Raw genomic sequence first — 13420 nt, 5'->3', positions numbered from 1 at the left:
CGTGGGCGGCTGCAATGCAACACGGGGGCCGCTGCATGGGGTGCTGCAGGGTGACTTTAGGGGCTGCAATGCAACACGAGGGGCTGCAGGGCAACGTGGGGGGCTGCAGCACGGGGCGCTGCAAGGTGACGTTGGGGGCTGCAATGCTATGCAAGGGGCTGAAATGCAACGTGGGGGGCTGCAGCATGGGGGGCTGCAAGGTGATGTTAGGGGCTGCAATGCAACACGGGGGCTGCTGCACCGGGCGCTGCAATGCAACGTGGGCGGCTGCAATGCAACACGGGGGCCGCTGCATGGGGTGCTGCAGGGTGACATTAGGGGCTGCAATGCAACACGAGGGGCTGCAGGGCAACATGGGGGGCTGCAGCACAGGGCGCCGCAGGGTGACGTCGGGGGCTGCAATGCTATGCAAGGGGCTGCAGGGCAAAGTCAAGGGCCGCACTGCAATGATGGGAGCTGCAATGCAACGTGGTGGGCTGCACCGCAACACAGGGGCTGCAGGGCAACATGGGGGGCTGCAACACGGGGCCAGCGCTGCCTTCAGCCCCTGGCAAGCCCAGCCCTCCCCTCCTGGCTCCTGCCGCCACCCCAGCCCCACGCTGGGGTCCCCCACGTGCCCTGCGAGCCGCTCGGGCCGAGCCCTGGCCCTGCTCACAGAGTGCAGACACACAGGCGGCAAACAGCGTGTGAAGTATTTTTTTGTTTTTTATATACAGAATACAGGAAAGTTTCTGTAAAGTCTAAAACGTTACAATTACTATGTACAGTGGAACTAGCTGTTCTGCTGCGGGGAGGGGGGTGGCATATAAACAAAAGAGACAGACAGGTTACGACAAACGATCTGCTACAATAGACAAAGTTGAGGAACGTCATACCACATGTAGCACTGTACACAGCTTTAACACATTGAAAATGCCATCACTGATGTATTTACACAGAATCCAACACTTTTCCTTATTTGAAATAAAAATAGGATGGACACCAGGAAAAGAACTCGTTTCTCACTGCCCATAATACACAGTAGCTACTTGTAGTGCAACCATAGCAGGGAGGGATGGGAGAAAATAACTGTGGGAAGAAGAGCGCTTCTTTACATTAAATAAAACAATGATATTGTATAGATTTGCTGTATGAAAACTGTATTTCTCTTTTAATATAAAACTATTGTCACTGGCACAAAATAGAACAAGTTTCTGATTATTTTACAACTGCATGGGAACTATCTGTCAGAGAGAGTCCTCGAGTCAGGCGGCGGTCACCCCTCGCTCTGACGCGTCCTGCTCTCACTGCAGTTTTCCTTTTAAAATGAAATGTATAGTACAAATATATGTGCAAATGCCCCTAAAACTTGAGCAAAAAAGAAAATTAAAAAAAGTTAAACGTTCTTCATTTCATGCAAACGGCGTGTGAACAGTCTCTGGGCCGACATAGAAAATCCCACCTTGGTTTGTACATTTTTGCATTGCAGGAGTCCGAGGGCGCTGCCTTCCCGCGCGGCCCTGCTCCCGGCACCCCTAGGGAACCGAGTTGGAGCGCAGCACGGGCACCTGGTGGGCTTTCAGAGGAAGCTTCTCCTCCAAGTCCATGTCTTGTACTAAGGCTGTGTCCCCCTTGGGCTGTTTGGTCGCAAATTCGGTAATGCTGAAGACGAACTGCAGGCAGCCCAGCTTGATGTAACTGCCGTGGTGGAGCAGGGCTGTGCCCTCCCAGCCGGCCCCGCTGCCCCCGATGAGGCTCGAGCTGCTGGCTTTGCAGTTGCAGGGTTTGCGAGGCTGCCCTTGCGCCTGCGAACTCATCACGGCTGCTTCTTCGTGCGGCTCCTCTTCCTGTTTTCTGCTTTTGTGTCGCTCTGGAAAAGAAAAGGGGCACATCAGAGACAGAGCAGCTCCTTCTGCTCCACAGGGGCTGCTCTTGGGGGGCCCGGGAATACCGTCCTCTAGCCGGGAGGCACCTCGGCCTCCTGCAGCTGGGCCCAGAGACACAGGGGTTGCCCCATAGCGGGAGCGGGCAGAAACACCCTCGCCCTACTCGGGCAGCCAGAAAAGGGGAGCTGAGCAGCTGCAGGACTCTGGGGATCTTCCCAACCCGCCTGGATGCCACCCAGTGCCCCGTGCTCTGCGTGTCCCCGCTGGAGCAGGGGGTTGGACTGGATGATCTCTAGAGCTCCCTTCCCACCTCAACCATTCTAGGATTCTCTGTGTGAGGCCACTCGGTCGAGGCCTGAGGAGACTTTCTTCCTGCAAAGAGGAACCTCAACCTCGTGAAATGGGCAGCACTGGCGAGGAGCCGATTGGCACCCACTCCTGCCCCTCTCCGAGGGCTTTCCGGGATGTTACGTGGGGCGGGCACTGCCTGGACACTCACTTATCACACTCTGCACTTTGGCAACAATACTGCTGGGAGGAGTGGGCGTCATCTTCTCCGAGAAGTCACACGAATACAGAACATTGTCCACGGTCGTCCCGTGCTCACTGTAGTTCAACAGCTCGTAATGTTTTGTATTCTGGAAAAAATAAAAAGGGAGAAGAGGAGAGAATCAAGGCATCAGGTCAGGAAGGCACCTGCAAGTATTCCACTTTGGAGCGCTGAAACGGGACCCCTCTCCCCAGCTTCTGCTGCTGGTCACTGAGCAACCAGTTCACAGCAAGAGGGAACGCTCGTTGCCCCTCGGGCACGCAGAGCCGGGAGGAGTTTCCCGTGCCCGGATCCAGCGTTTACAGCCCTGGTCCATCAGAACCAGCCAGCCCGGGCAAATACTTCAGCCCCCATGCCAGAGCTGGATGCCACGTGAGCATTACCCAGCACACAGCAGCAAGGGCTACAGCACGAGGGCAAATGGGTTAACGGGAACCCTGCTCAGCAGCTACCTGGCAAACAGCAGTACCAAAAACGGCACCTTGTTTCAAGGCTGCTAAGAGACATCTCCTCGAGGGCACTTTTTTGGGGAAGATCTGCTCATCTGGCTTCTGGAACAAACCTATTTGTGGGCTGTAATTAGGGGGCAACTGTAGGCCTCTGCCTAGAGGCTAAGGAATTTGCAGCTATATAATCTAGAGTATTGCAGATGGGCAGAAGTAATTTGCACCACTATCACACCTGGAAGTAGGAGACTCGAATCAATTCCCTGTCTCGTTCCACCTGAAAATCTGTGCAGGCATGTGAAGGTTCACCTTCCATTAACCGTGCAGCTGGATCAAAAAATATTGAGCGTTTCTACGCCGCCTTCTCTCCGCAGATGCCAGCGGGGACAGCGCTTGCTTGTGGTCAGCCTTTGTCCCCCAGCAGTTAGCTGGGAGAAATCACACTGGCAGAGCTCTGTGCTTCCAAAAAGGGTTTGACAGAAAATGCTGACGCAGCCCTCATTTGAGGGAAACCATTTACGATCCTGGCTCTTGCTTTGTGGCCCACAAAGGAGCAGCACACAAAGACAACCTGCTGCCTGCATCTCCAGCTCGCAGCGCCGTGCGTGCCACGGAAAGGCTCAAGGCACTCACCTCATCATAGAATATGCAGGCGTGTTTGCCGGACACATAGTTACAGTGACCATAGCTTGTAAGGCACACATCCATATCAGCTCCTGTCAGGGGAAAATATAGAACAGGCTCAGTTTGTTAAAGGAAAGGGAGGGGAAAAAAAAAAAGAAAAATCACACAGAAAAGAAACTGTCAGGCAGCAGAAAGCAAAAGACAGAATTAAGCTTCAATTAGCAGAACAACAGGGGAGCAAGTGCCTTTGTCCACGCTCCCAGGACTGCATGAATAATGCTGTGATAAGCCCGGCCCCAGGTCTCCGTGGGGGAAGGGTAGGGGCTCCCCAAGGCAGCAGGGCTGGAGAGCATTTTAGGATTCCTGGCCTTGCCGGAGCCTCGGAGGAACCCGAGCAGAAAGCAATGGAAGCCACAAGCAAAGCCTAAGGCTTCTCTGGCGTGATCAAGCTCCAGCCAGAATGGGGCTGTCTGCTTCACCGCCCACTCCACAACGGCATAGGGAAGGCCCATGGGAAGCACCTTGGTTTTGGAAGAGCGGGACTGCAGAGAGCTACTCACCTGTCCCAATGTAGAGGGTTCGATAGCACATGTTAACTGCACCCCCCAAGCCCATGAGAGGATAGAACACGGCCCGGGCTTGCACTTCCTTTCTCTGCACTGTAAGATAAAGAGAAAGCTTGAACAATGTTATCAGCTACGAAGCTGCTCGACTCAAAAGCTCCCAGCACTAGACTCTATAGAAAGCACGGGTCCCAGGGAGGATGCAGGCAGCTCCAGTTCTCAGCCTGCTGAAAATATTTGTGGATTATGCTTTATTTTTTTTGCCAGGCACCATGGAAAAGTGTTCTTAACAGTATCCCACACGAGCCATGCAACTAGGGCGAGCTGAGTATGAGCCAGAGCCAAGCTGAGGAGAACACAGCTTCCTACTGCAAGGTTGTTTTTAAATCTCTTCTACTTTTGGCAATCAAAGAGTTGAATCTTGCTGTCAAAGTGCCATGTAAAGAATAATAATAATAATAATAATAAAAGTTTGGTTCTGGTCAATGCCTTAAATCTAACATCTGTAATTTAGTTTTTATGTAAAATGCAGAAAAAAAAAAAGAAAATAATGCACAGGCTGAACAGGCCCTTTGCAAGGATTAACCTTATTTCCAGGAGGGGATGATTTCCTGAGCAGACTCTTTCTCTCAGGTTAGTCTTTGCACAGCACGTTCAACAAGGGCAAGACCAGGGCTGAGCCTCTAAAGCAGCTCTCTGCCAGCCGAGTTCAGCTCACACAGTCTCACATGCCTATGTTAACTGGGCAGAGAAATCATCCTGCATGGAGGAGGTATCAGTTTCGGGACTACATAGGCCAGGATCTGAGCAGCTGTTTTGGGGAGATAAGCTCTTTTCATCCACACAGTTTAGGCCTCTCCTGATGCCACAAGACTATGAAATCAAAGAACAGAACACAAGGATTATACGAGTTTGTTTGCAGAGCCACTCATGTCAAGGGCATTGGCCAGATTAAGCATCATTACTCGACATGCAGCACTCCGTGCAGCCCCCAGTTCTAAACAGCTGCCCTGCACAAGTCCTTTCACGCCCTTTTTCTGGACTCAATAGCGCCAGAAGTTTCAGATCTTGGTTTTTGTCAGCAATGCTCAACAAGCAGCTGGATGCATCCATTCCCATCCCTATGGGACGACGGGTTAGAGAGCATCCAGCTGCCTCCGGGTGGGCTGACAGCTGAAGGACTCCCAGAAGTTGCTGGGAGCAGCATAGGAAGCAGCTCACACCACATCACAGCCTGGTGCTGTGTCCTACAGAAGCCTGAGGAGGTATTTAGGGAATGCTGCAGCAGCCAGTGAGCAGGCCAGGAGACAAGCAGTTTCAGAAGAAGGGTACTGACACCAGCAGCCTTCTGGAGATGTTATCTGGACTCTTTACCCCCAGGCTTAGCAGATGGGCAACAAACAACTGCTCCCACACCAAGGCTTTCCAGCCCCTGAAAGCACAGCCAACTGACTGCATTCCAAGGAACAAGAGCCACATTCCCAGGGCAGCTTTAGGTGTTAATGAGGCCAATACCAGTGACCATAACAAAGAAAACCCGTGCTGCTCCGAGGCAGATCGCTGGAGATTCTCAACAGAAGTGCAAATTGTTTTCAACTCTGTTGCTGCATTTTAGCGTTTCAGTTTTGTGGTGACATTGAGTGGGCAAAGACAACGTCATACTCAAGCACATGGCTTGTGCCCGTATTTCTGTGGTTGACCTATTTGTCCCCTCAGCAGCTTCTCCATAAAAAGAGCAGGATTTCACATGTTTCTTGCTTGTCTCAAAGGTGGGTAATAAAGGTAGCTGAGTCTTCCCCTTTCTTGCTAATTCTAGAATGAATTATATACGTTTTCACTAAAGATTGCAAGCAGAAAAATCAAGGTTCACCGACACTTTATTGAAGGTGTTTTCATTGCCATAGTTGGTACAAAAATAAGGAACCTAAAGGAATTTCAGGCTAACAGATATCCAGGAGAGGAATGGAGAGGAAAGAAAATGGAAAGATGGCATCTGTCAGATACCCAAAGAAGACGAAAGATCTCCTTGTGTGAAGGGGCAAAGTAGTGCCAAAAAGCTATGGCTCAACATAAATCAACTATTCTAGGGCTGCTCTTACCTTCAATGTGGTTTCCCATGGGAGACTGCTGATGGGAAGTGACACTGTTCGCTATAGACTGAGCTTTGGAAGGAAAGAGCTGATGTATTCTCTGCAAGGCCAGAAACTTGATCAGCTGCTCATCCAACATATTTATCTCAATCTCTGTCAATAAACAAAAAGCAATTAGTAAGTCATTCATGGAAAGGGTGCCACCTGAGCTGCACTGGATTCAATTGTCCCACTTTCAAACTTGCCACTTGCTTCAACATCACAGACTGACAAATTTTGCAATCAAGAATTTTACACGTGATCTACCACTGTATCTGATTTCATTTTAGCAGCGTGGGGAGAGAGCATCAACTATGGCTGGAAAGCTGCAGCTGAGGCAGCAAGTGAAGTCTGTAGAGGGAACAGGGCCTGGCAGGTTGAAAACTTGCTGTTACAGTTCAGAGCCTACAGGTGTGCAGGGAAGGACATCGCCCCGTTGGGCAGCATGTTGGGTACTTCTTGTGAAGCCTCCTTATCTAGTCAAAAAGTCCATTTTTGCAGTGCAGAGGAAAGCAGTAACCAACCACCTTTGGAGCAGCTCAGGCTCATTCTTGAGTCCCATGCTTTCACAGCAGAGTCAGTTAAGCAAAACAGGGTAATTAGACAATATTATTAACAGGCTTTAAAGCAGATCTGCTGATAGCTGAAGCATTTCTATTTGTAAGCCCTATGGAGAACTGCTTTCTGGTAGCAAGCAGGTTAGCTAAACTCTCTTTTTTTCCTCCAAGAGCTGTCTCCACATGAGCGACAGTTAAACCAGCAAGCAGAGGAAGCAGAGATATAATGGCCTTTCCCCACAGCGGGAGGCAGCCTGGGCTGAACTAAGCAGCTGGGGGTTCCCTCAAGAAGAGGGGGTCAAACTGGCAATGCAAGATGTTGCTGGGACACGGAGCGGGTGTCGGGTCCCTCCTGAAGTCGTTCCTCCAAGATTCAGCAGTTCTCGCCAAGTGCAACAAAGGGAAAACGTAAACGTGCCAGTCTAGACGACTGACAGAAGCAGGAATAATACAGAAAATTAACCGACCCATTAAAGTGTCACCATTCAGGCAGCTGCTTGACAAGATCTGGAAGGGCTGGACTTTTATTTGCTCAGGAACTGCTCTGGACTGCAGCTAGCAGCATCCCACGGGAGGGCTGCAGGTTTCTGCATGTGAATTCTGCCTGGCGAGCGGCCCAGGCAGCAGCATTTTGCTCATTCCCCAGCAAAGCTCCAGGCAGAAACACTTCCTTGGCTTTGCTGCCTTGACAACACGGCAAGGAGGGGAGCACGTGACATGGGGAAGGGAAGGGAGCCCCAGCTCCTCCCTCACCTGCCTGCAACCTCTCTTATCACTGGGATTTTCCTTAAGGCCAGGCTCTGGGCGAGCCAACACACAGAACACGCAGGGCTAGCAGAGAGCGACTGCGAGCTGGATACTCACCGCCATCCATAAACGCTTTCAGGGAATTGGTGGGGTCCAACAGGGCTGCAGAGTTGGAAGGGAGTGATGAGGGTAAAGCGCTTCCTATGGTTAAGGTGCTGGGACTGACCTTACCATCTACAGAGAAAGATGGTGCAGAGAAGATATTGTCACTGTGGCATTCGCGAGACAGGTCCCCAGCCCTCAGATTACACTCAAGTTTTCAAGCTGCTCAGAATGACTAGATTTGCTCACAGATTTTTGCTCGCAGCTGTGTTTTTGAAAAGGTCCAAGTTAGGGACCATCAGCTTCTCCCTTCCCTTTGCCTCAAACTCTTCTAGCAACTCCAGCTGAAGAAGCCCCGAGAGATTGGAAGCAATGCCATATTGCAGAGATGGAGAACATGAGCCCCAGGTACCCAGGGGCTTGGGAGCTTGCTCAACCTGAACACGTTTTCTGAGTAGCTTGCCTAATCTGGACACGCATAGAAAGTTCATTTGCTGCATTTTGGTGGCTGTGTAACTACCGAGTTCTGGGTGCACTTCACTGGCTGGCAAGAGTGTAACAGTCACAGGCAGAGGTGATGACTTGCAAAATAAGATCCTATTGCTTTGGCTGTGATTGCACGGCTGAAAGGCAACAGCAAGCACTAGGAAACAAAATCCTTTTAATGCCTGTTAGATCAGTTCTTATCTTGAGCTGGTCTTCTTGGAACTACCCTAAGCCTGAAAGTTACAGCAAAACGTGGCAAATGATTCGTTTTTCATACCCAGCAACAAAACAGGCACCCTCTTTTCAGGCTGTTGTTTGCTATAAATACACAGATGCATCAATTAGATAGAAAGTCTACCTAAACATTTAAGTGTTTCACAAGAGTTATAACCGTAGCACAGGCTTTTAAATGCATTCTATAGAAACACACGCAAAGTTTTCACTTAAAGCAATGATTTAACTTCTTAAATAGCTGCAGAACTGTGTAGGGCCTGCATTGCTCTTCAAACCACAAGCAAGTTCTTTGCAACGCGGTCTCTTTTGCCTCTGCCCCAAAGTTTGCCCAGTCTGGTTTCCCAAGAAGTACACAAGCGAGCTCAAGTTGGCTCAGCAACGAGCAAGGAGCCCAGCTACCTAAGAAACAGATTTCTAACAAGAGGTAAAGCTCAGAAATTCAGGATTTTCTTTTCTTCCTTTCTTTCTTGCATAACTTGTGAAAGAAGAATACAAAGATGTGGCCTCTGTTGCTTGCTGTCACCAGATCCACATCACTCAAGCCTGACACTACAAGCAATTAAGAACTGCAAGGAACACAACAGCAGACAGTGAAGCTCCAGTGAAGCTCCCCAAAGGGTTTGGCAGTAAGTTTTGAGTTGATTTAGAGGACACAAGAAGGAGAATGCTTTACAGACAGCTTGTTGAAGCCAAGTCTAGGAGTCATGGGGAGTCATTCTGACATCTGTTAATCAAAATCTTTGACTTCATGTTTTCATACTGAAGAATGGGCATGTGCACTTTAACAGCAAGGTTTCTGGGTACAACCAGCTGCCCTTGTGAAAAGGACTAGCTTGAATCCAAGCTAATACTTTATAACAAATTGGCAGTTAAAAGCAGTACTGGAGCAGCCGGTTGTCAACATAGCAGAACAGCAGCCAGCAGATTTTCAACTACTGGTAATTTCCAGACTAAACTGATCTGCTATCCTGCTTCTCAAGACCCAGTCTCCCTATCAGCTACGTGCACTGAGCAAAACACATCCCAAGGTTCCCACAAAAGAGCCAAAGGCAGAAGAGACTTGACAAAGTTCACAGAATCCCAGATTCCTGCTGCTCTCCACAGTAAGTCTAAGTCCCCAGCTATGTCGGGGCCCAACGCAGTTCTAGAGGTTCAGAGGTAACACTGAGCTTGAGCGCTTGCTGCGCCCCGGGGCCCTGATCAGTCCTTCAACACTTACCTGAAGGTGGTGCTGGTGAACAGAATCTGTTTGTGGATGCAAGAGCAGAGATCCCATCGCCTGTAGCTTGCGGAGGGGTGAGAGCCCGGGTGGCAGTCAGGGGGGAGCCCATCGATCGCAGGTCTGTGGTCAGCGGGGGTCCTATCTGTGTCTGCACATTCTTTCTTTGCAAAGTGCTGGTGGTCTCCAGGCTGGCACAGGAGCTCGATATGGAAGTAGGCATACTCGTGACGGGCACAGAACCCCTTTGTGCACAAGAAACGGGCCCTGCGACGTTCTCCGTTTTGACGATGGCGCCGATCGTGTGATTCAGAAGTCCACAAGTCGCTGGGGGCGTGAGGGGCCGAGGCCACGTTTGCCGGTGAGACAAAACAGGTATCGTGGTAGCAGATCCAACCAGCCTCTGGGAGTCAGTCAACTGTGCCGAAGGCTCGGAGGAAACGCCGTAGAAATGCGGCCCGTTTACTTTAACGTCGGAGGCCGTGGGCCCGTTGGAAGTCCCGCAAGAAGATACCTTCTTGGATTTATCTATACAAGAGCTGCAGTTGACATCTTCCTGTGACAACGTCTGCTGGGATTGCGAGGAACTCAAGGAATTCTGGGTGGTAATCCCTGAGGTGCAGGATGACATGGAATAGAGGGAAGGTGTGGGTGCCTTGTCAGCTGCCTGGTAAGGGTTGGCGAGTGAGCCATCTGCCACAATAACAGGCTTAATATCAGCCTTCTCTGTTTGTTCAGAGTCCCAAAGCGAAGTCATCTGCTTAGCAGATAAATGTTTCAATATGCTGCACTGGAGCGCAACAACACTACAGAGCCACTGGGAGGAGGGAAAGAAAGGGCAGCGTTAGCTTTGCAGACCGCGCTCCAAGCCCCAAAAGTCACTCCACCTTCATCCACAGAATCCACTAACTTGCTCTGCAGCATGCTGGAGAACTACCTCCTGTTATATGGGGACGTCTGCTAAAGCTGGGGTGGAAAGTACCTCTTTTGACACAAAGCAGAGGAAGACCAACATGTTTACTAGAAGTTCTGAGCTCTGTGGTGCTTCTTGGATAAACCCAAGCAAAGATGAATCATTACATCTACTTCCTCAAAGTGTTAAGCAACTCCCCGCAGACACACAAAGTTCTCGGCTCTTCCCAGGAGGTTTGCATATGTGAGCATGCACACAGAAGAACCCCGAGGCTAACAGAACTCGCAGCCTCCACCACCGGTTGCAAAGCCACATAACTCTGCACCGCACAATCCAGCAGGAGATCTTGTACGAGACTGAAACACTCGTTTGACCTTCGTTTGAAAGCCCGAATGTATTAACAGTAAAACAGCCCAAAAACATGATGTTAACATACAAGTAAACATGTCAGAGAGCAATCGTACATAATCAAAGTGGAAAGAAGTTCCCTTTAGCTAGGAAATAAAAATGACACCTAGACAGAAAAGCCCTCAACTCCACACTCAGCCAAAAAAACTGTTTTCATCGCCGAAGTGTCAAATGAGGAATTTTACATTTCACCCAGAAAGGCGAGATGAAGTTTTAATGGGCAAGAGTGTCAGAGACGAGACAAGTTATCACCTCCAGACATATGATTTTGAGATTGGTTTTCCCGACAACCGCTCTGATCACGACTGAAATGGCAGAGGAGCTTTGCACCAAAGCAAGGCTGGAGTGCCAGCATTTGACTTCATTTACCTCCTGTTGTTCCGACTGGCTGGCTAAGTGCTCAGTGTTCAAAAGGTGCTTCTGCAAGGGTTCCTCGGGGATCCCGTTACAGATCAGCTCGCCATCTCTGATAGCTGCAGGCGCAAGTAACGGGGGTGGAAGCCGGTACTGGGATTTTATAGCATCAGGAACCTAGATGGCAGAGAAAGAAAATCACACATGACAACAGTTACTCAAGAACAACTGGTTAACAAAGTGCCTAACCAGCACTAGACTTAGCGTTTGCTGCTTTCTGACCCCAAAGAACCCTGAAGAAAATGCACTCAAAGTTTCAGGGGCTAAATACTTTAATTGACACAACAGTGCTGAAATTAACGTTTTCTTTGCTTAGGTTGGGCATGACTTCAGTGCAGAGTGATGGCCACAGCATAAAAGAAATGTAAAAAAACCACCAACGGGGAAACAGCAGCATTCTGGCTGCACAATACTCTTCCAAGTTTAACAGAGTTCACACAGGAGCCCTGACTGTGATTCTAGGCCCACCTTCAGGAAGTTCTGCATTGTACTTTCCATGCTTATGTGAGATTTAAAGGCTCACTTCTGATGGCTGAGCCTTAAAGCCAGCCAAGTTTTCTAATCCCTGCACGCAGGGCACAGCAACTGCTCTGGACCGCTGACTTGCAGAACTCTTGCCAATTCATTTGTTCAGACACTACCTCTTCCTTCTGTCCCAGGAGCCATCCCCCTGGGGCACGTTGGTTGCTCTTCCAAACCAAAATTCCTCCAACACCTACATATTTACACTCACCTTCAAACCTTTTCTCTTCACTGATTGAAGAACTCTGCGATTTGGAGGATGTTTCTTATGGATTCGGTTTAAGAAATCCACTTTGACAACATGCTGAGATATAGTATCCTGGAACCGGTCAAATACTCGGCACCGATTACTGAGGGTCAAGTTCTTCTGGTTCAGCTGGATGATCAGACAATGCCACAGTAGTTAAGGATCTGCGGGTCATCCTAATGCATCCTATGACTTTCATAATGCCTTACAGCACCAATTCAGCTTTAAACTATTTGTTTCCTGCAGCACTAACCATTTCTGGTAAAAGGTATATTGCTGGAGGTGAATAAGAAAGCATTTAGAGACTTACTGTGAGGCATCAGTGCTCTCAGAAGCAGTTTATCTGCACACAAGCCCTTTGTTTCATCCCCTTGTTTCAGTAATACTTATTCTCAGGTACATTGCTTTCTAATGAATGTAAACACCCTCTTGAAATAAAAGTTTTTTAGGGTTAAGCATGCAAAGAATTATTTCCTCTATTTGTAGCTCTGTGAGGCTTTGTGTTACAGTTCTGGATGCTTACACAGAGTTTAAGGAGTTCTGTCAAAAAACTAGAAAAGCCATCAGCGAGTCACAACTGAAGCTGTTAGCTTCTGTTTCTGGAAGGAGTTCCCCCCCATCTTTATGTTTTATTACAGGCAGCAGCAATATTCCTTTGGAGAGTGTGCTGCTTGCAGCAGCTTTACAAGCGTGACAGAAGCAGCAAGAGCCTGGGAGCTGGTTTACATGTGTGGTACTCTGTCCTTTAATGGACCTGCCAGGTGGCAATCCAGCCTCCAGTCACCATCCTGCAATCGCAGCCCTGCTTACCACCACGTGTTCGATGTGGTTGGGGCACATCCATCTACCCAGAGGCATGGCAGTAAGAGGGGGCTCCAGACAGTCCATGTGGAACAGGAGTGGGCAGTAATCGCACTGAATTAGAGGGGCCACTCTGCAACTCCTGCAAAGAGAGAGCTCAAGCTTGTTTCTCATAGACAATATTCCGCGTGAACATTTACCAAGCACACAGCAAGCGTGCCTGACCACTTCAGCTCATCCTTTTCCATCAATTCCCCTGAACTTTTACTTGCATCTAAAATCAGATTTCTAATTTGATCTAAATGGGCCTTTTGCAAGGCCCGCTTGAGGCAGAAGAACTTGCCCATGCACATGAGGGCTTCTCAGACCAAAAGAGGTTCTTTGGCAAGAGGAGATCTCTTTGCTGCAAAGCTGCAAGTACCTGTCAGATTCTCATAAGCAACTTTTCAGTCGACCCTGTGCATTAGTTCTGAGCGGCTTCCTTTAGAGCAAAAATCAGAGATCAAAAGGAAATCTCAGTTTTAAGATGCTTCTGAGCGAAGTTGGAAGGCTAACTTTAACAAGATTGTTATGTTCTCATAACAAGTCTCAAA

General features: G+C 49.2%; 2 protein-coding genes across 5 annotated transcripts in view; both read right to left on the bottom strand.

The window, feature by feature from the left end:
* Nucleotides 1–873, bottom strand: part of DHRS13 (dehydrogenase/reductase 13) — a 4196-nt gene extending 3323 nt beyond the window's left edge. Inside the window, exon 1 of the mRNA XM_026047921.1 lies at nt 849–873. Coding sequence (XP_025903706.1) covers nt 849–873 — 25 coding nt within the window. The remainder of the gene's footprint in view (nt 1–848) is intronic.
* Nucleotides 761–13420, bottom strand: part of PHF12 (PHD finger protein 12) — a 30777-nt gene continuing 18117 nt past the window's right edge. For 2 of the 4 annotated variants that reach the window (XM_026047784.1, XM_026047786.1), the window contains 10 exons: nt 12837–12969; nt 11991–12155; nt 11213–11374; nt 9523–10339; nt 7599–7715; nt 6148–6291; nt 4046–4144; nt 3495–3577; nt 2365–2503; nt 761–1849 (listed from right to left, as the gene is read on the bottom strand). In XM_026047784.1, the coding sequence (XP_025903569.1) occupies nt 1515–1849; nt 2365–2503; nt 3495–3577; nt 4046–4144; nt 6148–6291; nt 7599–7715; nt 9523–10339; nt 11213–11374; nt 11991–12155; nt 12837–12969 (2194 nt within the window). In that variant the 3' untranslated portion in view covers nt 761–1514. Of the gene's footprint in view, nt 1850–2364; nt 2504–3494; nt 3578–4045; nt 4145–6147; nt 6292–7598; nt 7716–8092; nt 8388–9522; nt 10340–11212; nt 11375–11990; nt 12156–12836; nt 12970–13420 lie in introns of those variants that run through there. The other 2 variants (XM_026047785.1, XM_026047787.1) reach the window with 2 other exon arrangements.

The sequence above is a fragment of the Nothoprocta perdicaria genome, unplaced genomic scaffold (genome assembly GCF_003342845.1).
Source record: "Nothoprocta perdicaria isolate Ctin4 unplaced genomic scaffold, notPer1 scaffold_50, whole genome shotgun sequence".
NCBI lineage: Eukaryota > Metazoa > Chordata > Aves > Tinamiformes > Tinamidae > Nothoprocta > Nothoprocta perdicaria.
The sequence above is the reverse complement of the archived record's forward strand: the minus strand, read 5'-3'. Positions and strand labels throughout refer to the sequence as shown.